Source organism: Lissotriton vulgaris, chromosome 7 (assembly GCF_964263255.1).
Source record: "Lissotriton vulgaris chromosome 7, aLisVul1.2, whole genome shotgun sequence".
NCBI lineage: Eukaryota > Metazoa > Chordata > Amphibia > Caudata > Salamandridae > Lissotriton > Lissotriton vulgaris.
In genome coordinates, this window is record NC_141695.1 from 1,434,636,550 (window position 1) to 1,434,660,431 (window position 23,882).

The 23,882-nt window shown below is 48.6% G+C and overlaps 1 protein-coding gene across 1 annotated transcript in view; it reads left to right on the plus strand.

Moving 5' to 3' along the window:
- Positions 1-23,882, plus strand: part of CTNNBL1 (catenin beta like 1) — a 507,405-nt gene that overhangs the window by 477,642 nt on the left and 5,881 nt on the right. The window contains exons 14-15 of the mRNA XM_086932233.1: positions 273-410; positions 3,961-4,033. Coding sequence (XP_086788359.1) covers positions 273-410; positions 3,961-4,033 — 211 coding nt within the window. The remainder of the gene's footprint in view (positions 1-272; positions 411-3,960; positions 4,034-23,882) is intronic.

The window sequence follows — 23,882 nt, forward strand, 5'->3', positions numbered from 1 at the left end:
CTTTATTTTTTGATTGAGATTTCTCTGTAGAGGAAGGCAAATTAATAACACAACATACAGTTTCTCTGCAGTAGTAGTATGTGGGCTACTGTCTAGCGCCTTGCACTCCTCTGGCCATGCTTCAATGTAAGATTCCCAGTTTCAGGTCTTGTGTCCCTGCCCATTTCCTAACTTCAAGTATGTTCTTCCTTCCTTGTGCATGCCCCATTGTGACAGAAAAGATTTCTTAATTGTCAGGGTTCTCATCACACCTTCCATTTCCCTTCCTTTAGGACATGGTGAAGCGCGGCGAGATCCTCACTGACGACATAGAAGACGAGTTCTACTTACGAAGGCTCGATGCTGGACTCTTTGTTCTGCAGCTCATTTGCAACATCATGGCCGAGATCAGCAATGCCGGCATCCCCCAAGTAAGACACAAGACATTGCACATTCTGAGTATTTCCACCAGTTAGGATTCCATTTTGTACAGCTGGGGTACACATCAAAAAACTCATTTGCTATGATTGGCCTTTCTTTTGGCACTTACTAGAATAAATCCAGGACCAAACATTTCAGCCATTTTTCTTCATAATATTGACAAAGTTCTCAGTTTGCCAACAAAGAGAATATCTAATTAAGGATTTGAATCCCCTAAATCCACTACATTCTTTGTCATGTGTTCTTGATAACTCCCTTGAGAACAGACACTATACAATCTGGCTATGCAGTTGAATTTGTGATGGATGTCTGGGGCAGGCAATATGGCCTTATGGATTTACCCTACTAGGTTACAGGCCAAATACCTTTAATTGGTGCATATGTGCTATTGAAGAAGGAGCCCCTTGACCTTAGAGTTCTTCTAAGTGACCTAGTTAGTGAGACAAATATGTTTCTTGGTGTGCTCACTCATTTCTGTGCTGTGGGCAAGCTCCCTAGCCCACTGGTCGGTTAGTAGTGTTTGCAAAGATTTGGAAATGCCTGCATTCATAAATGTAAATTTACATAGTACCATTTAGGATACGATGCACTTTATATATCAGAAGCTAATAAGAAAGTTCACATACAGTAGTGAGGAATAATGCTTCTTTATTCTTGTCGAGTTGCTCCAGTCATTATCGCCTAGTGTACAGTCCACGTGTTTTTCCCTCTGTTGGTACACATACCTGGGACTTTTTCAAGGCAAGTTCAGAGTGGTTCTTTGGTCAAACCTGTCATTCAACTGCACACCTCTGGAAATCTCCTTAAAATGGCAATATACTTTTGTATTTCAAGTGTGCATGCGGCCATACTCTAGATACTCCAAACGCAATTTCTTGACTAATTTTCACCCTCGTTAATGTCAAAAATACCAGTGACAACTGGCAATATCCTGCTGTTGTCAATCACACTACGTGACTCATTTGTTTCAAAATCTTTTGACAGCTGTAAGTTGATATGAGCAGTATTCAAAAACGGCAAATAAAATTGTATCTTGATAGCATGGCTCAGGTAATTAAAATCGAGTTCCTAAATCTTGGATGTGACTCAGAAGGGATGACAAAGAATCGGTGATACGGACTGTTCGCATGTTGTTCTTTTAATATAGACAGTAACTTCTGGCTGACTCCGTTGGCCAAGGACCACATGTATCCTTCTGTTTATGCAAAAGTGCCATCCTTTTCACTGGAGTCAAACAATTAAGTTGAGTTAATAACACACTAGGGGAGAGCATATGGCTCAATCCATATGAACACCCCTCTAATTATAAACCCTTAATAGACACAAGTTAAATAGATAATGACTATCTTAACACAGTGCCAGAAATCTTAATCAGTCTCGGACCCCTGATATTGCCAGCTTCCCACATACTTCATCACAGTGCCATCGGAACCTTAGATTAGGTCAGAAGGCATCAGGCATACATATATTGAACCGGGAGAGGGCCTCTGTGTTTCTGTGTACTGCTAGGCCACATGTACAATTAGTACACTCAGCCTAGAAGGCATCTCAACCCCCATTGGCAGCTGGCCGTTTCTTCATGGGTTCCCAGGAGCATAACGAAGAGTATGTGAGAAACCCTTCTCTCCATATACCATCTACTCTTCGGGGTGGAGTGCTGTGATTCAGACTAGTAAAATTATGATTTGCCTGTCATAATTCCTGCAATTTTAATGCTGATAGTTCTCATAGTGTGGGATGATTGTTTCTTTTTTTTATTGAATTCTATATATATCATAACTTATCCATTCCTGAACATCTCAAATCCAACAATCCTCCCTTTTCCACCATTCAAACTGTATAAGCATTAAACATACCCACCCGTCTCAAATCTTGGACTCTAGGTATCAAATCAAAAACATCCACATTCTTTAATAAATACCATAATGATCAACCTAGAGTTCCCAGATTCTTGTCTATTACTTCGTTGCATCTGCAGCTGTAGTAGATTGTTTTCTGCAGCTATACGCCATTCCATAATTCAATAGTACTCCTCAACTGTTGGTGTCTTTGAATTGCCACATTCCCAGGCTGTGTCCTGGGGCACAACACCAAACCCACAATTCGCCTGAGTTCAGAATATCTTTTCTGGGTCTGTTTATCAAAGATAGTCCATCAGCACTATGTGCAAGACAGGTGGGAGTTTCCAGTATAGTATACAGTAGATCTCTGAACTTCATTCTGAATAGCTCAATTTGTTGGCCAAACTGTATGATGGTAATCATTATTTCTGACACCTTATTAAGATTACAAACTCCAAAACACAAACATGTCACAGCAGATATGGCTCTTAACTGTAGGAGCCAGACAGTTTACTCAATTCAGGATTATTTGTGTCCCAGAACATGTATGGCCTCATACACCCCCTGGGTGCCGTGCTTCATCATTGGCCATCCTGCGCGCGAGAGAAAATGCTCTAGTGCTCGTGCTCAAAAATGGTCTTTTATTAGATAGGTAAGGTGCACCAACCGTCAGCCTTATAATACAGTTGAATGTCGTAGTACTCCCACAGCAACCATGAGTCTTGTGGGCCTGCTGCTCACTTTCCCTTCTCTTAGAACCAGTGGAGCCCAAGCTGTCAGATAGACCGTCCACCTTTGTATTAGTTTGTAGGCCCACCAAACCAAGCTTAAGCACTACGTAGGTGCCTCTGTTAGTCTATTAAGACTGTTTTTCACACTATACTGAACCCAACAATTTGTGAGGTATGTCTTTTTACCTACCTTTCTGTCAGGAGTCCTAGCAGACAGCGCCCAGTGAATTACATGTCATGTAAGTTTGCATCACATCACCTTGAAGATCATCTTTCCAGATATCCCAAAGGGAGATTAGGTATGGATGGAGCGGTTAGTCCTATAGTCGTTCTCGAAAAGGCCCCTGATTGCACGTCTGTTGGTATCTGAAGTTCCACCGCCTAAGGAGATGTCTGCAGACAGACATGATATAACTTGGACTTTCTCCTAGACAGATCCCTTTTTTTCTAAAACCGTGCACGATATAGCTTGCACCAATGTTATTGTATCAAGACTTTCTCATTTTCTCTTAGTGAATCTCCCTTTTTCCCCAGCATCGCATTCAAAAATATAAAAACAAAACCAAGTTCTTATTCTAGCTGTGTGCAGGTGTGTGTGGGAGGTGGGGGCGGCTTTACAATGCTCAAAGAGCCAAATGCTCCTGCAGGCTCTTCACATCCATTACTTATTTCGCCGTCTTGCTGAGTAAAACAGTTATGTAAATCTCTTAAATATTTTACCCTGTGTGCCATGCTATTTTTAGGCCCTCTGCATTCTGTGTGTTCTTTGTGGGAACATTAGAAAAGGTTTTATGCACCAATGTAATGGGGGTTTAATGAGTTCCAAGCCAAAGTGTGCCAGTGTCACGAGGGCAGTGAAGCGGTCACAGGCTGGCTGTTAATGGAAGAGCCGTGCTGTTGTAAGGGGTGTTGTGTGTGCGTGTGCAGATCTCATTGTCTCTGTCTCCTTTCTCCCCCCCCCCCTCTAGATTCGACAGCGAGTGCATCAAATTCTGAATATGAGAGGCAGCTCCATCAAAATCGTTCGGCACATCCTAAAGGGTTGGTATCTCTTCATGCGGATGTTTTTGAATCTGTACTTTCTCCTCCCTCCCTCTCTTCAGTGCATGTCCTCTTCTTCCTTCTTTACTGGCTTTTCTCCAACCACTCTAACGAGTGCGCCATTTCCTCTCTACAATCTCTTACCTTTCCTGTGCAATGCATCTCTCTTCTGTCTCACATGCCCTTCTCCCTGCACTTTGTCTTTGTCTCTGAGTTTTTTTAATAGACATCAATCTTCCACAAAAATAGCAATTGGTGTCCCCATTCATTGCCCTTTCTTTCACCTCCTCCAGTGTCCTACTTTCTGCAATCCCTCCCGCTTCCCTTCGCTCAGTGCCCTATCTAGTGTACACTTTCGTTCAGTGATGCCCACTCATTCCTTTGCCACATGCCTTCATTTTGTCTCTTGATTGGGCACCTGTTTCCTCCACGCATCTCTTCCTTACATAACATCTTATGTTCTCACCTCTCTGCTACCCTACCCACACTGCCCTCTCTCCTAAATTCCCATTTCTCAGCTTTCTCTCCCCACACTTCGCCTCTTTTTATGTCTGTTCCCTTCTCTCCACATTCATCTTATCTTTCTTTCGTGCCGCATCTGATTCCTGCTTCGCTAGCATTCCTACTTCTCTCTACTCTTGCCCTTTCTTGTAAGCCTACCCCCTCTTCTGCCAAGGTGTATTAACGTTTTCCCTCTTACTACTCCTGTCTTTACACAATATCACTTGTTTGGAATTTGCCGGTTGTTCTCCATTCCCCCTGGCTTGTGTCTCCAGTGGCCCTGACTACTCATAACTAATCCCTCCCTCTTGATCTTCTGGAGTTCCATTCTTCTATTTGTTCTAGTCCCTCCTACCTGTTGTCCCTTAAACCCTTCCTGTTGTTGTTCTCCTGTTCTTTTAACCTGTTTTCCAGCCCTCCTCTTCTAGTTCTCCAGACCCTACCTCTGGTTTTCTCCATCCCTTTGATTGTGTTTTTCTCTAGTCTCTCCCTCCTGTTCTCTTACCCAGTCCCTCCCTCTTCCTGTTACCCGGTCCCTCCCTCTTCCTGTTACCCAGTCCCTGCCTCCTGTTGCTATCTTTCGCTTCTTTTGCCGCCAGTCTCTTTCTGCTTTTCATTCCCATTCTTCCTCCCACCATTGCTCTCCATTCCTCTGTGGTTCTCCCCTTTCTCTTGTCTTTCACAGTTCCCTTTCTCCCGTTGCTATTTCTCTTTTCCAACATGCTTGTCTCCTGCCATCCTGCTCTATGCTCACTTTCTCCTGTCCCTTATTTTTGTTTCATTTATTTTTGCCACCTGGACTCTGCATATTTAATTTAGCCTTCCCGCCTAAATTTGAGATTTTCCCTATTGTTTATCATACGTCCCCGCTGTCATTGACTTTGGGGAAGATCTGGTAGTTCAGTCCCAAGAGGGACCACTGTGGAAGTGGTGTTCACTCCATCAGTGAAGTTACGCAGTAAAACACAAGATTAACTCTGGGTTTGGGGTGATGCTCTTATTAAAAGATGGCGACCTCTACAATGATGGGGTTTGACATCCACACCACCGATGTTAGCATTGCGTTTTTGTTTTGGAAGGGGGTAAGACTACTATACAATATGTGCATATTGTGCACAAGTCCAGTCCTTGACGCCAGCAAGTCACTATATGAAGCACTCTTTCTAACAAAAGTCAACACCTTAAATGTTTTCTTTTCCCCAACTTATTGCACATCACAGTGTCCCTCACTGGTTTCTGACGATGTCTCCTCGATTAGGCAGCTGCATGCTTTGCTCAGGAGGTATCAGGAAATGAATTGACCATTTTGTTCAGTTTATTTTATGTTCAAGACTGGATTTAGGATTTAGAAATTGTATTACTTCATTTTCATTTCATTTTCAAAATATTTTTGTTGGCATATTAGATTTGTGTTTACATTTTAGTAAAAAAATATATATATATATATGTGGGTAAAGTCGGAGGCACTCAACGGGGAAGTTTAAAAGGTGTAAGTTTATTTGGCAGACAGCGTGATATAAAGGGACAGACGCGTTTCGGCGAACAACACCTTCCTCAATGGTATATATGTATACATATATATAAATACATATATGTATATAGATTGTGTTTCAATAGGAAATGCCTTTTTTGTGTTGCTAATAACTTATGCGCCTTTTGACAAATTCTCACGAAACTTTCAAGAAAGTGCTAATTTTTTACTAGTTTGCACATGGAAAGTTTCTGGGGGGAGCAAGAAAAGGTGGGTGGTCCCAAAACGCGTTCTCCTATTTCATTTTTCCATGGGAACTTTAGATACAGCTACAGCCCAAACCACTGAACGGATTTACACCAAATTTGGCAGAAAGCTAGATCTTTGTTTAGAAAGACTGCTTTTTTTGTGATTTGGTGTAGATCCTAAAGTGATTTTTTTTAACCATTAATACTCAAACACTTTGTATATCTAGGATGTGGAGCCTTCGCAGATCTGACAGATCTCAAGCTGAGATCTGATGGGCTGCCACCCCATCAACCAGGAAATGGTGGTGGCTATCTCTGGGCTCAGCCTTGAGTCCTACACAAAAAATTAAAATAAAAAAACAACATAATCAGGGAGGGTAAGGATAGCCTTACCCCATAGTCCTGGTGGTGTAGTCCCAGAGTAGCCCGTCAGAGGCCCCAAACTTTTTTTTTTCTTAATATAACCATGATTCCATGGAGGATATGCAAATCTGTGGCAATTTGTTTTATTTTTAAACATGAGCTCCCATGCCTGTTTTATACCCATCCACAGCTGGGCCTGGGTCCCGGGGACAGCAACATATATTGTAAGTTGGGGAGGGGTTGCTTGGCCCTCTCCCCAAGCCTTACTGATGCCCAGTGACCATGGAATGCGAGTGCCTAGTGGGCCACTTTTGGTAAGCAGAACTGGCGCTGCGGGATGAACCGAATCCCAGGTCAGATGCTGGAAATGTCAGGAGGGGGAGCGCAGCCTCCATTCCGGATCCTTTTATGGCCCCGGAGTTCCCATCATCTGGGGCTAGAATGCTGTAAAAATGCAATAAAAAGGGAGGGGGCCATGCTGCCTCCCCACCCGGGGAGCGCAGCCTCCATTCTGGATCCCTTTATGACCCCGGGTTTCCCATCACCTGCGGCCAGAATGCTGTAAAAATGCAGTAAAAAGGGAGGGGGGGGGGGGCGTGCTGCCTCCCCACCCCAAGCCAAAAAAGGCTCAGTGGACCCCATCTCCCTGGGGTCAAAATTATAATGGAAAGGTAGGGGAAAGGTGCGTGGCCCCCCTCCAAAAGCCCCCAGGGACCACATCCCCTGAGCCCGTAAAGCTAATTAAAAGGGAGGCTTGCCACTGCTGCCCCTCCCCCCCCCCCTTTTAGAAGACCCCTGGGACCCCATCTCCTGGGGCAACATGGGTTTAAATTGAGGGGGTGTGCGGCCCCCCTCCCTGAGCCTTTAAAGTCCCCAGGGTCCCCATCCACCAGGGCTTGCTCAGTTACTGTGGGTCAGGGGCCAGCCCCCAGGACACAGTAGGTTGCCTGTCCAAACGGGAACAAACTTGCAAGTCTGCTCCCACCCGACTGGAGATTTAAACATGCTCCTGCTAGCTGGGAGCAGACTTCTGTTCTGTTTCCAATGCCTGCACTCCTGCAGGCAGGAAAACGGAACATATATTGCTCCTGCCCAGAGGAAGCAAGCAGAAAACAGCTGCCCCCTCGGGCTGGCAACAATGCCAGCTCTCTCATCATGCAGGGAGCCGGCTGGGGCTGTGTGACGGGTGGATGCCCTGTGTGGGCACCTATATTAAAAGCAGGCCCTGGTAGGTGGGGTCCCCTTTGGAGTAGAATCACCCCTCATCCAGGCTAGCTTGAATCCAGTTGCACAGTGAGCACGAGACCCACGTATGAGCATACCTGGCGTACTTAGGGCGAGAAAGCAAAAGTCACACAAATGATGGACTAAACATGTCCGGCATGACCAGACATGGGTCCCGGGCTCACTGTGCCACTGGATTCAAGCTAGCCTGGCTGATGAGGGGTGATACCCCGAAACCGGTCCCGAAATGCTTGTTTTTGGTTCAGGGAGGTCCTGGCTTGGCAGTTCTGGCTGGACTGTTCCCAGGAGGAGCACGGTCAAGACTGATTTGTATATGGCTGGGTCTAAACTGGGGTGGCGTAGTGAGTAAAAGAATGACTGATTTAACCCAGATCTGTTGGCTGGGGTTGAATGTTTTATTTGTTCTGCATTCCGTCCATGATTTGTGTGTCTTTTAAAACTCAAGGAAAGCGGGGGAGGAGCAAAGCCTCTCAGTACTGTTCAGTCTCCCTGCAGGGATCTCTCAGGCCTGTGCATATTAGCGCCTTTCACATTAAACTGTAAGTATTTTACAGAATGATCATCTTGGTCTCTGAGATGCGTTCTTGTTGACAAGCTTTAAATCAGAGGGAGGTGGAACACTCCGTGTGAACTGCCATCTTGCTCATTTACATGCCTCTGTCTCATTTTGGAACTTTTAATTATCATTTAGGAACCCTTAGACTGTTTGCCGTGTATACTGTATGAACGATCTACCAGCCAGTCATACTATGGGGAGTTTGCAGCAACAGTTTCATCTCATTATAGCCTCTTAAGAAGTTTGGTTCTGATGTCCTCACCAGGATGTAATCTCACTCTGCAGTGCTTCCTCTTAGAAAAAATGGAGCCTTTGAAGTAGGAGGATTAACTATGCTCTTGCAGTCCCTTTCAGATGGAGGCGTAGCTTGGTCAGTAAGATTGGGAGGGTACGAGCTTCAGATTTTCCAACAATCGGGTTGGAATGTAATGTTAAAATACATTGGCCAGGCAAGGTTCATGAGAGGGGCCTAAGGGGTAGTGGAAATGGAGAGGCATGCGGATTTGTAGGAGTACTAAGAGAGAAAACACCATATTTTGTAAAAACGATCTTTTGTAGGACTTGGAAAACAGAGTAGGAGAGTGTGTGTGTGTGCTTTATTGTCTGTGTGTGTATGTAAATGTTGGTGTGTAACACCTCAAGCACCCCCCCTGAAATTGTAGTAGTAGTTAATTAGCTGCAGTTGACTGAATGATTCCACCATCTTCATCTGTTCTACACCCTGCTCCTTGAGGTCTCTACAGTCCCGTTTCCTTCCAGTATTTAATGATGTCGGAGACAAAGTAGAGGTGTTGAATGTGCACCATATTCAGCTTATGTACTTTGAGGTGAATCCACCTTTTGGTGGCGGAAAGGGGAGGGGCAGATTCTGCCTTACACGGATTGGAGAAAAAAACGTGAACAACATGTTCCATAGCGGTCCACGAATATCAGTGAGCTAAACCAGCACGATTCGCGGGTAGTTTAGTAAAGGATATAAGGTTATGCTGATTGGCCGCATTGACCACCTTTTCAACCAGTCAGAACACGGTCCTATGTGTAAAGGGTTATGCCCTACTCCCCCATGCACATAAAGTAATCACACAAGACACACTGGTATGGTATCTGGAATTGGCACCGGGCATGTACGCTCGCCCCTTTTATTGATAGGGTCACAAGTCCTGTGACACCTATGTTGGATGGGTGTAGGGTGAGTGTGGAAGCCAGCCCTCTAGGAGTGGCTGGTGGAAACACATTCATTAATAACACTAGAACGTGACCAGCCGGTCACTACATCCCTCCCAACCTTTATAAAAAATGGGACAACAAGACCAACCTGTAGGACAGAACTAAACAACAACTCCACTGAGTCCATTCAATTTGCTGGCAGAACAGAATACGTGGACAGGTGCAGCTGGGATCAGAAGGCATCACGGCACACCTCTGTCGTTTTGACCAGACTGCCCTGGCCACGAATAGCGGTGTAGATGAACTCTGGATTTCTCGCTCACCAGTTCGAATTGTCACCCTTCACCTGGGCACTGTCTCTCCTGTCCAACCTGAACTCACTGCGTGGAAGTGTATATACAATGCTTGCTGTGAGGGTGCATGTGGAGCAATAGTGAAGTCTGTGGCTGATACATTTTCAAAGATTCACTGGCTCCATGGACAGCAATCCTCCAAAGACTGATGACATCATAGTTACTATTGACGAGACTTCCTCAGATGCTGCAGTGCTTCCAGCTGCCCGTTGGTGAAGCAACCTCTGACTTCCTTCTCTCATCTGGATTCCCCTCTCTTACCAGGATTCCCCTCTCACAGGAATCCCCTGAGGTCCTCTTCACTGGGCTTTCACAAGACTGTATGTACTACACTGTGTAGCTAAAAACGCCATACTATAGGCCTGTGGATGAATAGAGATGAATCCCACCTTCAAGTCACTCACTCCGCCTCTTGGATAGTTGTTTCCAGGTCGTGCTACTCCTGCCATCCTGACTCTCGTGCACTGGCATCTGTTGGCTAGCCTTTGGGGTAGCCAGACGCCGACTGAGACCTTTGTGCTTCCTTGTACCTGCCAGGGAACTGCTGCAGATTCATCTCTCGTGTCTGGATTCCTCTCTCACTGGTAATTTATGAGGCCCTTGCCCCTTGATTGCCATGGGCCAGTGTGGATTGCTAGGGTGTTCTTTTAGGCCCCACGACAGGACGTCTAAACAGGACATCAACCCCTAGTCTTGCATGCAACCCCAAAGGTGGGTGGTACAAATGGTCCAGCTCGTTCTTTTCTGCAGGCTTCATGTTTGCTTGGTCTAGCCAAGGATTTCTGGGTGGCCAGCCTCTCATGGTGACGAAGATGCCTCACTGACCTCCTAGTGTTTCATAGGTACAGTGCTTCACTCTAGATGTCCAGGCTCTTGAGATGTTCTTGGGGATAAACTTGATTGCAACGACACTCAGTCATATTCTGTACTTGCAGGGTGCTAGATGTCTACTACACACCCTTCTATTCATCTTTCTTTGGACACGTAGTGCTGTGGCCTTGTGCCACATTTCTTTCCTTCATCCTCTTCGCGATGCGGTCTGACGTCAACATGTCTTCCCTTTTTTTTCTTTTAGCCAGGCCTCTCCATGTGACGTGCACTTCACATGGGTCTCTCTGGCCATGTCCTACCCCTAGTACTGAGCGTTCTCCTCGACCACTGACCAGAGCTCTTGTTGTGACCTTCCTTTCATGACCTCTCACAGGTCATCCTCTTGGGCCACTCATAGGCCTTATCTTCGTCGACCTCTCACAGGTCTCCATATCGAGCTCTCACAGGTCTCCTCTTCGACCTCTCACGAGTCTCCTCTTTGACCTCTCACGGGTCTCTTCTTAGACCACTCATGGTTCTCTTTTTCCACCACTCTGTTCGACCTCTCACGGGTCTCTGCTTCGACCTCTCACAGGTCTCTGCTTCGACCTCTCACAGGTCTCTTCTTCAACCTCTTACAGGGTCTCTTCCTCGACCTCTGGCGGGTCTCTTCCCCGACCTCTCACGGGTCTCTTCCCCGACCTCTCGCGGGTCTCTTCCCCGACCTCTCGCGGGTCTCTTCCCCGACCTCTCGCGGGTCTCTTCCCCGACCTCTCGCGGGTCTCTTCCCCGACCTCTCGCGGGTCTCTGCTTCGACATCTCACGCGTCTCGTCTTCGACATCTCCCACGTCTCGTCTTCGACATCTCACGCGTCTCGTCTTCGACATCTCACACGTCTCGTCTTCGACATCTCACGCGTCTCGTCTTCGACATCTCACGCGTCTCGTCTTCGACATCTCACGCGTCTCGTCTTCGACATCTCACGCGTCTCGTCTTCGACATCTCACGCGTCTCGTCTTCGACATCTCACGCGTCTCGTCTTCGACATCTCACAGGTATTTCCCTACGACCTTTTACAGGTCTCCTCTTCACTAAATGACACACCCCTTGTGCCTTCAGGCTACGCTGTTGTGGCACTCACTTCTGCCTCCACTCATTCAGGCTTCGTAGGATCTGTTACCCTTGTAACAACATGGGCCCTCTTCCTCGCAGGGCTCTCACTTCCAGGCTCCTGCCCGCCGTCGTTCACTTGAGCTGCACCTTCTGCTGGCTCCTTTCGCACCCTGTTCCTCCTCTTGCAGTAGCGTCCTTTCGCCACTAGGGGGAGCACTTAGCACTTTCCTCCTGAACGCGGTGCTGGTATACGACTGCAGAGGATGCTCATCGCCTACCTTTTTCTCCTGAAGGCTTTCTCTTGTCTGGAGCCTCTTTGCTCCGGTCAACGCTCTTCTTGCCTTTTCCTGTGGCAGTACTTGCGGGGATTCACACTCCTTCCTTTTTCAAACTACCTGGCAGTCCTCTTGGCTAGACACAGCTGTGGTGCCATGGGTCAATGCACCATCTCTTCTCTGCCTATAACCACTGCCTGCATCCCTGGGGTTCTTCTTGCTCCTGGCTAGTGCAGCCTCAAGCTACTTGGGGTCCTCTTCAGTGGTGCACAAAATTCCTCATTCTTTCAAGGATACTGCTACTTGGTGCTGCCACCAGCTTCGGCCCTGTGTCAGGTAGTCCTCCAAACATTGCAGCCTTACTCTAACACAGGGATACTTTACTGCTGCAGTGACAACCCATGGCCATTAGGCATTACAGCATCGTTTTCGTATACCCCTGCATTTGTCCACTGAGGTCAATGCAGGTTATTCACTTAGGGGTGGTGCTCGCCCTCGTTACAAACATGGCCTAGTGACACGGTCTCATCTGGGCTACCCCTTCACTTCATGCAGAGGCACTTTCCCACGCCGACTGTGGGACGCAGCAGTCTTTCTTGTGCTGTAGGCTCTTTCTCTGTGTACCTCCAATATTTTTTCTACCACTGGCTGCAGTGCCTCACTTGCTCACTAGGTGGTGCTGCTACTGCTCCTCAATCTCGGCCTGCAGGCCATGACCCCGACCAGTTAGGCTACTGCCGGAGTCCTCCTCTTTAACAACTGCAGTTTATGATTCCTCGCTGGGGACTCCCACAGTGCGTTCAGCCCTGCACCTTTCTCCTGCGGGGAGAACAGCGGCTGGTAGCAGGTTCATTTCGGGGGACTTCCTCTGTTAACTCGCAGCACTGCTCTCGCTTCAGTGGTCCTAAGGGCAGCAGAAGCTGGTCTCATAGGAGTGTCATCCACCTCACGGTGAGTGCAGGATTCTTGCCCACGCAGGCCCTTCATGGGAGGGTATAAGGGTACTGGGATGGCAGCTGCGCTGCACTTTTCTGGAAATATACTCCTGCTCATCGCAGGAGACACCCTTTGCTTCCTCAGGCAAATGGGATGGCGTTCATCTCCCGCTGCGGCTCCTGCACCTTTCTCTGCCCTCTACCTTGGGTGATACGATGTGCAGGGCAGTCGGTACAGGCGTATCGTGCAATGGCGTTATCCCCTTTCACTGGCCCTGACGGTAGCAAGGGGAGGGGGGCACTTGTGGGTACTTGAGTGTAAGGGACCAAGCACACAGGGCGAATGATATGAGTATATACTTATGTGGCATACAGCATTACACACCGACACAGGGGTGGGCTAGTCGCACCGGAAGTCCCGAGCGACTCTGGCCCGTTTATTTATAGCCTTCTGGCCACACCTGGCCAGAAAGTGATACAAATGTGAACGTGTTTCTGGATGCCGCCAGGACTTGGGTACAACCACTAGAGCGCTAAATTCCTTCCCAGGTTAGACTTTTTAACAAATCAAAACAAAATACTTAGCATGCAAAGACTTGGCCTGGGATTATGCCTGAGGTTGTAATGTCGCCGTCCCCTCATCAGTGCATCTTCTGGGTTGGGTCGCTGTGGTGTTCTTGGTGACCCGGGGGCTGTGGCAGGAGAGGTTGTCGGTGACTCGGAGTGATGGAGTTCTGAGGGATCACTCGCAGTGCTGCTCCCCGCCGGTGGTTCACCCGGCTGCTCTGTGCGGATAGGTGTTGATGGTATTCGTTTGAACCACGAGACGTTCCTCGTCACTTCTTCCCCATCTCGCTGTACTGTTATGGCAGTACCCTTGGATGTTCGAATCGTCCATGGTACGGCCTCATACGGGGTTCTGAACTTTCCACCTGGCCTTCTCTCTCGGATGAGTACTGAATCTCCTGGAGCTAGTGCTCTATGGTGAGCTCTTCTCCTCCTGCTCGCCCTGTCGTTGGTCTTCGTCCGCGGGCTTGAGTGTCTACTGGGAGGTATGGGTCAGGTACCCAATTTTCCGCCATGGGGAGCAGATCACGCCTTGGGCCCGACAGCATGAGCCAGGGGGACCTCTGGGTCGTACTGTGGGGTGTGCTTCTGTATTCGCGTAGGAAATGTTGGAGTGCCTCTTCAGGGTTTGCGCCTTCCACTGTAGCTATCCTCAAGATTTTGTTAATAGTTCTCATGAACCGCTCCACTTCTCCGTTGGCCTGGGGCCATTGCGGTGTGATGCAATGATGTATTACTCCTAACTTTTTCAGAAATACCATGAATTCGCTTCCTTGAAAAGGAGAACCATTATCCGTTTTGAGTCTGTGTGGAATTCCGAACATGGCAAAAGCTTTGCTCAAAATGGGTTGGACGTTGGTGAAGCTGGTGGATTGTGCTAGCTCCACTATAGGATATTTCGTATAACTGTCCATAAAAACAACGGTCACTCTCCCATCTGGGAAACTGCCAAAGTCCAGACTGACCTATGACCATGGCGATGGGGCGGGGTCCACAGTGATGACTGGGGCTGGAGCTTCTGCAGTGCTGGTTAGTTGGCACGCTCGGCAATTCTGTACAACTGTGTTGACGCTGCTTTCAAGATTGGGAAACCATACTTTTTTGCGCATTCTGGCTTTCATCCTTCTTGTGTGTATATCATAACAACAAAATCACAAGCAAGAGGAAGGGTGACTTTATCAAGGAATCACTGATACAGTTCAATATAAAAACTCAAGTTCATTTAATAAATGTTCATAGTAAAAATCCTTCTTGTGCCCTGATGTCCTTCATGGGCTCGCATTGTTGCTTGAACCTGTAGTGCAAGGGGGATTACCACTCGATGCCCTCTCAAAATGAGCCCATTCTCTGCGAGGCTCAGTTCGTTGTGTACTTTCCAGAGCTGACCCAGACGCAGTCGGTCGTCTTCACTCCATCCCTGGACATTTCGTAAGAAACCTTCCCAGGATCCTGTCTGTATTGCATCTATGACTCTTCTCAGAATTACATCACCATCGTATTGGGCCACAATTGTTTCTGTTGACATCGCTTGTGGACAAGCCCATTGTGACACCATGTTCACAAACTCTTCCGTCTGCCTGTCCTGATCGGTCTCAAGTGCAGGGTCTACTGCTGGGCGCCGAGATAGGAAGTCCGCTGGGTTTTTTGATCCGGGTCTGTATACAAGGTCCATTTGGTATTGCTGTATTTGAATGGCCCATCGCTCTATTCGCGTTGGTGGATGAGGGGAAGGGCCTTTGAACAAAGGTATCAGTGGCTGGTGGTCTGTCACCATTCGAAACGGGTGTCCAGTTATGTAGAGGTGAAAGTGATTACAGGCCCCTTTCACGGCCAAAGCTTCCCTATCAATCTGGGAGTATCGCGCCTCAGTTGCAGTGAGCTTTGCTCGCAAAGGCCAGTGGAGCCCACATCCCCGGTTCGGTTTCTTGAGTGAGTAGAGCTCCTAGTCCGACAGGGCTGGCATCCACTAGAATTTCAGTGTGCCGCGAAGTGTCGAAGTAGGCCATGGTGGTCCCATCTAGTAGGGCAGTCTTTACTTTGGTGAAAGCTTCCTCTTCAGCGTCTGTCCACTTCCAAGGACTCTCTTTTTTCGTCAAATTCCGTAGGGGTTCCGCGATGCTGGCCAGATTAGGGATGAACCTGGCACAGGACTGGGCCATACCCAAGAAGCTTCTCACCTCAGAGGCTGTCGTCGGGGCAGGGGCATGCTTGATCGCCTGAGACTTCCTGGGGTCCACTTGAACTCCGTCTGCATTGAACACATACCCAAAGAATTCTATTGACTTTTGGAAAAATGTACATTTGTCCTTGTGCAACGTTACTCCGTGTTCAGCCAACCGTTTGAGCGTCGACTTCAACCGTCGATGGTGTTCTTCACTGGTCTTGGAGTGTATTAGGATATCGTCGCTGACGTTCAGCACTCCTTGTAGACCTGAGAGTATATCCTTTATCGTGTTCTGGAATATTTCGGCCGCTGAGGATATTCATAAGTTTAACCTCTTGTACCTTCGGAGGCCTAAATGAGTCGAGAATGTTGTTATGTATCTGCTTTCTTCGACAAGCCTCAGTTGGTGGTATCCGGCATTCAAGTCTAGTTTCGAAAACCACTGCGCCCGTTCAAATCTGTTAGTATATCATGAACTGTGGGGGTGATGTGTCTTTCCCTCTTTATTGCTCTGTTGGGCATTCGCATGTCTATGCAGATTCGTATCTTCCCAGGCTGCCGTGGTTTTTCTGCAATCACCATGGGTGATACCCACGGTGTTGGGCCTGTCACTTTTTCAATGACCCCTTGCTTCTCTAGTTGTGCTAGTTCTTGCTCGACTGCAGCTCTTAGATGGAACGGGATCCTCAGGTGTTTCAGCGTTATGGGTTGCACCGCCTTGTCAATGCGTAGTTTCACTGGCTGTCGTTTGATTGTTCATAGCCATTCAAACAGCGACGGAAACAGTTGTAGGATATCTTCAGTCTGGAGTACTTTGACGGCGTTGGCAAACGCAATGAGGTTGAGATCCTCTGCAGTGTGGCTCCCGACCAGCAGGTCGGCTTCTTTGTAGACGACGTGAAACGTTGTTGTTACTTCCCGGTCCTCTGCCTTGACCTGTACCAGCATTTTACCTCGTAGAGGGAGGGGCGTTTGACTGCCATACGTCAGGATTCGGATCCTGGACGGTACTAGCTTTGGCTTAGGGTTGAGGCTCTTGTAGTGTTGTATGCCCATCACATTAACTGTGGCGCCAGTGCCTATCACTCCAGTAACCGGCGAGCCATCGATCTGTATTTGGCATTTCGGTTGGGGCCTCCGACTCTTCTTCAAGTCTTTTGTGAAGCATACGAAATAGCATTCGTCATCCTCTTCAGTGGATGAGTCATCGAGACGGGTTTGTTGCTGGTGTCGGGTCGATGTCGTTCTTGACGGCTGATCCTCTTCGAGGGCTAGTTGTCTGACTGCTCCCGTGAGCGTCCTTCTTCCTTTTGGATTCCTTCCACGGAATCCTCCTCGGCACACACTTGCAAAATGGTTCGGCACACCACACTTGGAGCAGGTCTTCCCTCGCGCCGGGCAGCCATCTTGATTGTGTTCTTCTCGTCCGCAATAGCCACATGGTTGTCGCCGCTGCGTTCTGGTCGGCCATCTTCCTCGCCCATTCCTACCTGGAGTGCGAGCGACATCCCCCCTTTCCGTTTTTATGTTGGCCCCGGTGTCTGCATGGGGATTGAGGGCGGCCTCCATCGCTGTGGAACGGGCATCTGACAGTTCATGCGACCGGGCGTGGATTAGTATTTCATCCAACGTGATCCGTGGTTGGCGCAGGATCAGTGTTCTTAATGTTTTATTCCTGCATCCCTGAATTAGCTGAGCGGTGACCTCCTTTGTTTGGTCATCCTCTGTGCATGTACTTGCTCATTCTCTCAGACGAGCATGGAATGCATCCATCGTCTCCCCTTCTCTTTGCCTTGATTGACGGAATTTAAACCGTCCATAATACGGGTTGAGCTGCGGGTCAAAGTGCGCATTGAGTGCTCGCACTGCACCGTCATAGTCGTTGGCAGCCCCGGTGTTTGGAAGGTGGGTGAACAGTTTGTAGATTTCAGTCCTCCAAAATGCAGCAAGAGTGACCTTTTAACTTCATTGTCTTTCTCTCTGGTGGCTATAAAGTAGTTGTTAGTTGTCCAACCCACACTGCCCACCTCGGTGCTGCCGTTCCCGGATCGACTAGCTCGCTGAATGGTGGCAGTGCTTGGATTTGCGAGTGAGCTGACGGTAGCATTGGTGGTCCAGCGGGTTGCGGCGGGAGTGCTGCTTGCTGTTGATTTCCTGCCGCATCGCCTGGTTGGTTCAACATTGTGGGATGTCAGACGATTAAGTGTACTCTTCGCGCTTCTTGGTGTCTGATGCTTGGGCATGCAACAGCTCCGCGGTCTTAGCTTTGGGTTTTGCCAGTGCTTGTTGTGTGGCTTCACTGTTTGATTTGCCAGTGCTTATTTCCCCTTTTTATTACTTTTATTTTTCTTTGCCTGTGTGGAGTGCTTGTTGTGTGGTCCCACGGCGTGTTACTTTACTGTTCACTTTGCTAGGGTTTGTTTCTTGTGGAGTGCCTGTTGGGTGCCTGTTGGGTGCTTGCTGTGCGTTTTACCAGTGCTTATTTATTTCTGGGATTACCCCCGGGCTGTCCCATTCATTTCGCTCTGATCAGGGCTGCACTGGGTTGCTTCTTCTCTCGTCGGGACTCCTGTACTCTCACTCGTGCTGGGCCTCTCTCTGTCTAACGGCCTTAGTGCTTCTGCGCATGCGCGTCAACTTCATCCGGCAGTCGGGCATCCCAGCGAGCAGGCAGGTTTCCCTGCGCTTGCGTCTTTCTGCCTTTCGCTGTACCGGTGCGCCCTCACGCATCTCCTGCCTCACGCTGTTACCGGTGGGGTTGACGATGCTGCTGATCACTTCGTTTTGTCCACTCGTGCAGCTCCCGCAGTGTGGGATGCAGCGTCGGCCTTCCACTTGACGCGATGTCTCGCTGGACCTGCAGGTATTGTTGCGCTGTTCTCTCGGGGTTATTCATCGGCATCCCACCCTCGTCGCCAGTGTAAGGGACCAAGCACACAGGGCGAATGATATGAGTATATACTTATGTGGCATACAGCACTACACACTGACACAGGGGTAGGCTAGTCGCACCAGAAGTTCTGAGCGACTCCGGCCCATTTATTTATAGCCTTCTGGCCTCGCCTGTCCAGAAGGTGATACAAATGTAAACGTGTTTCCGGCTGCCGCCAGGACTTGGGTACAACCACTAGAGCGCTACATTGAGCATCTCACAGTCTGTACAGGAACCCGCCCTTCCTTACTTTATTGGGTGTGTGTTCATATTGGCACCGTCCCTCTTGGCGCTGTTCCCTCTTCCCGAGCTCACGGCCTCACGCCGCCATCGCTGGAGCTCGCCTCACGCCCGGTGACTGAACGGGCAAACCACATCGTCTGCAACAGCCTCACGGGCAGGATCCCTCCTTGTTTTTGGGGACTGGCTCGTTGGCAGGGGCACCCTCGACACGGGCTATACTTTCCCCTCTCCAACCTGCAGTGCAGCTGCCTACCTACACACAGGGCTGACTCACTTGTCACCAATGTAAAAGGTCAGGCCCTAGGCCCCCATGCACATAAAGTAATCACACAAGACACATTCTTATGGTATCTGGAACTGGCCCGAGCCTGTGCAGGTCCCTTTCATTGGCAGGGTCACATGTCCTCTAGGAGTGGCTGGTGGAAACACATTCATTAGGAACACTATAAAGTGACCAGCCGGTCACTACATCATGTATGGCCACTTTCATGGGCTGCGGCCTATCAGAATAGCCCTGGACATCATCAGCAGCCCCGTGGGGCGCAGATAGTCCAACCACAGGTCGTTTTCTGAGTTCAGGTCTGAAATCCACCCATTTCTCTAGCTTACCTAAAGAGCGAATTTTGCCAGTTTTTGGAAATTAATTCTGTTATGCGGCAGACTAACACAATAAAGTATGGATCTTGAAATTTTACATTTCGGAAAAATACATTATCCACCCCCCACTAGTAATACCCGCCTTCTGGATGTATTCTTGACCTGTTGTACAAAAATCTGCACCCGATGTAAGCTTCAATTTCGGCCCCAGCGTTTTCCCAGTACAATTCAGCAGATAAACATCGAGGTTTAGGTTTTCACTAATCAGTCTGTTTCCGAATCCATCGCGCTAGTGTGTCGGGGCCATCACCATACTAATAAATCTAAATCCCGCTAAATCCGTACATCGGCGCCCTCGTGTAATCCCTCCAGATCCCTCTTTCGCAGAATTCTAATCTCCTTGGAGGTTGTGCGACTTGCTAATTAAATGGTGTCTTCTTCACCCTTTTGCCTAATTTTTTATTTAATGAGCTACGCATTTCTCACATCATTTTAGCTTAGAGCTCTTAAACAGTGGGGCTCCGTGGAACAGTGTTGAAGATGCTGAGCATACGGGTGCTTTGTATTGATCTAGATTTCCAGTTGATGCACACAAAAAAGTAAGGTTCTACATTGTGTAGTTCTGCCTTGCATAACAAATAATCTCTCTCCTACAGGTGGGGCGGTTTTGAATTCTTTTCTCCTGGCACGAAGATATAATGGAAAGTTTGTGCTACCTATTTCGAGAGCTGGAACAAAAATAGCAAACTAGTATTGTCAATTTTGAAAATGGCGAAGAAACATTTTCCTGGGTGTTTAGTATGTAAAATGTTGGGGATCAGTGGGGCGCCCCTGTTTTGTCATTCTGTCATTTCAAACTGGAATGGCATTGAGCGCAAAAAAAAAGATGGATTTAGGCCCAGATCGCTATACCGGGGTGAATGTATGACATTGTTTTGCATTCTGTCCCTCAATTGTTCTTTTTGCATTTGTCACCATGAGTGGGATGTGTATGCCCAGACGTGGGTCCTGTGCTTACCATGCCACTGGAGTGAAGCTATCATTGCTGGTGAGGGGTGAAACCCTGAAACCTGTCCTAATATGCTTGTTTCCAGTCCAGGGAGAACATGGCCTGGCAGTTCGGGCTGGACTGTCCCTATAGGGAGCAGGGTCAAGTCTGATTTGCAAATGACTTCAAACTGAATTGGCATGGGGAGAAAAGAAAGATGGATTTAGGCCCAGATCTATGTACTGTGGTGAATGTATGACATTGTTCTGCATTCTGTCAATCTATTGATCTTTTTTGCATTCTGTGTAGTCTAGCACACTCTCCCTCAGGGTACTCTTGAAACGAGTTTATTCTCCCCCACCAGCAAAGCCCTGCAGTGGAAGTCTCTCCCTACTCTGGCGACTATGTGCCACTGTGGAGTTGAGGTAGTCAACCACCCGATGATACTCCCCACACCTGTCCCCTTCTGGTCTGGACTAAACTGATGCAACATCCTCATGAGCACAGAAAGTCCCATTCCACAAGGCAGACACATGCTGAGAATGGCAAGACAAACCTGAGCATTGAGAGAAGAGCCATATGTAAGTTCTTCAAAGGTCTCTGCACTACCTCCCAACATGCCTTACTGAGTTAGTAAAAGGCGCGGGCCTGTGCGAAATTTAGATCACACCAGCGAAATTAAGCTTTAAGGTTCAGCTGTCACTTTCCTTTCATTTTAAGGGAATGTTTTATTGTTAAACTATGCTCTGTTTGAATAAAAAAAAAACATGAAATCATAAGATTCCAGCAGGGGACTCGTTCGAGCAAAATGTCTCTTGGTTCGTCTTGTTCAGCACAAATTAGTCTTCCACGAGCGAGCGCAGAGTTATGTTATGTTATATTATATTTGTAAAGTGCACGGTTACTCGAAGTATCCCGGCGCTGAATCCCAAGAAAGCCCCCCACATGACTATTCGAGGAAGAAAAAACACAGACACATAATAATCAAAGGAGCGATAGAAAGAAAGAGCCCTCAGAAAAGCAAAGTTTTTAACTTCTTCTTAAAAACAAGCGGGTCCGATACCCTCCTAAGGGCCAGAGGGAGCTCATTCCAGGCAAGACCCGCTTTACGGGCGAAAGAGCAGCCACCCAGCCTTTGACGACGGAACCGAGGGTTCTGTATCAAGAGTTGGTCCGAGGACCGCAATTGCCTAAAGGGTATATAAAAGGCAAAACGCTTCTGCAGATAGAGCGGACCCAGTCCATACACCGCTCGTTGGACAATGGACAGCATTTTAAATTTAAGACACGACTCAACTGGGAGCCAGTGCAGATGACGAAGATGAACCCGCACACTCTGCCTGGAGGAAAATCCCAGGAGGAGTCTCGCTGCCGCATTCTGGACTATCTGCAGCTTCCTGGTCAGATAGCCAGGGCATCCCACCAGGAGAGAGTTAGCATAGTCCAGGCGAGAGAGGATCAGCGCACGGACAACCGTCTCTTTAGCACGGGCTGGCAAGAGGGGAAGGAATTTCCTCAGAATTTTAAGCGTACCAAAACATGTCCCTGTTAGCTTCTTCACATGTGCGGCAAAGTTTAGATTTTCCTCAAACCAGACCCCCAAATTTTTTACGAGGCCCTTGTTTGATAGGGGGGGCAGGAAGTCGGGCGGCCACAACCTGGCTCTGAAGTCCACCGGGAACGTGCCAAACAAGAGAACCTCTGATTTTTCTTTGTTGCACTTTAGCTGTGCATTAGCCAGCCAGCGAAACACCGCTGCCAAACAGTGCTGTGCCGAGCTGACCGAGTCCTCGCCACGCTTCCAAGAGAACAACAGCTGTGTGTCATCCGCATAGGCCATCACCTTAGCCCCCAATGACTCCGCCAGATAGACCAGGGGAGTCACGTAGATGTTGAACAATAGGGGGCTAAGTGAGGAGCCTTACGGACACCGGTGGAAAGGGACATAGGCGCCGAAGAGCAAGGGGGCTGCCAGACTTGCTGAGACCTATCCTCCAAAAAGGATCTGAGCCAGCTCCAGGCAGAGCCACCAATGCCAATGGCAGTGAGACGGTCAAGCAGAAGAGAGTGGGACACCGTATCAAATGCCGCCGAGAGATCAGGCATCACCAAGGCTGCTCTCCCGCCGGCATCCAAGCAGTCCCGTATAGCTTCCGCCACCTCCAGTAAGGCTGACTCCGTGCTATAAGAGGCACGGTACCCTGATTGTGCCGGGTGCAATAAGCCCTCCTTCTCAACAAAGTTGGAAAGCTGAGAGGTAACTGCTTTTTCGCAAACTTTCATCAGGCTGGGCAGAAGCGAAATAGGCCGATAGTTGGCGGGCACAGACGGATCCAGGGTAGGCTTCTTGATGAGGGGCAATATGAGAGCCTGCTTCCAGGCAGATGGAACATAGGCATCGCAGAGCGACTGATTAACCAGAAGGTTAACTTCAGGATTAATCACATCGGACAGCTCGGGCCAGAAACCTAGCCGGACAAGGATCCTGAGGGGACCCCGATTTCAATGCTCCCTAGGATACGGCGGGAGGTCAGTGGGTCAATAGGGGTAAAGGCCGAAAAAGAATGGACCACAACCCTCTCCGAGCCGCCCAGTGGAGCAGTCGGGGTCGACGTAGGATTTTCCGGGAAAGATTCTTGAATGGCCATAATTTTATCTCTAAAGTGTTTTGCCAAGGTGTTGCACCAGGTGTCCGAAGGGGGGACCGCCACCTCCTGGGCGCGAGGCGTTACGAAACTCTGCACAATGGCGAAAATTTCCTTAGAATTGTTATTCGCCTGGTCAATGCGAGTAGCAAAGTGTTGGCCCTTAGCCAAGGCAACGGCTGGATAATAAGATTTTTGTTTGACTCTGAGAGCCTGCTTGGCAGTGGGGCAATAATGGCTGGCCCGCCACGCTCTCTCCAACACCTTACAGGCGTTCTTGAGAGCCTTAAGCTCCGGGGTAAACCAAGGCGTGGATGGAGTTTCTCTCCCCAATTTGCGGGGAGCCGGGGTTGAGAGGGCCCTCACTGAACCATTAATCCAGCTAGAAAATGCAGTGAGATTGTCCTGCAGATCCCCTAAGAGGGTAGGGCGAGAGGCGGCCAGATGGGCGCCTAGCAACCCGGCATCCAACTTCCTGGCCGTGGGGGGGCGGTGGCAGTTGACTGATTGTCGTTGGCTCACGGCGGACCATGTAAAGAAAACAGGAAAATGGTCAGACCAGGTAATTGGGAGAGGCTTTTGAACCAGCACCAGGAAGTTGGCACAAATAGGATCCAAAATATGCCCCCCCCCCCCTTGTGAGTCGGATCCGTCACCCATTGGGAGAGCATGGCC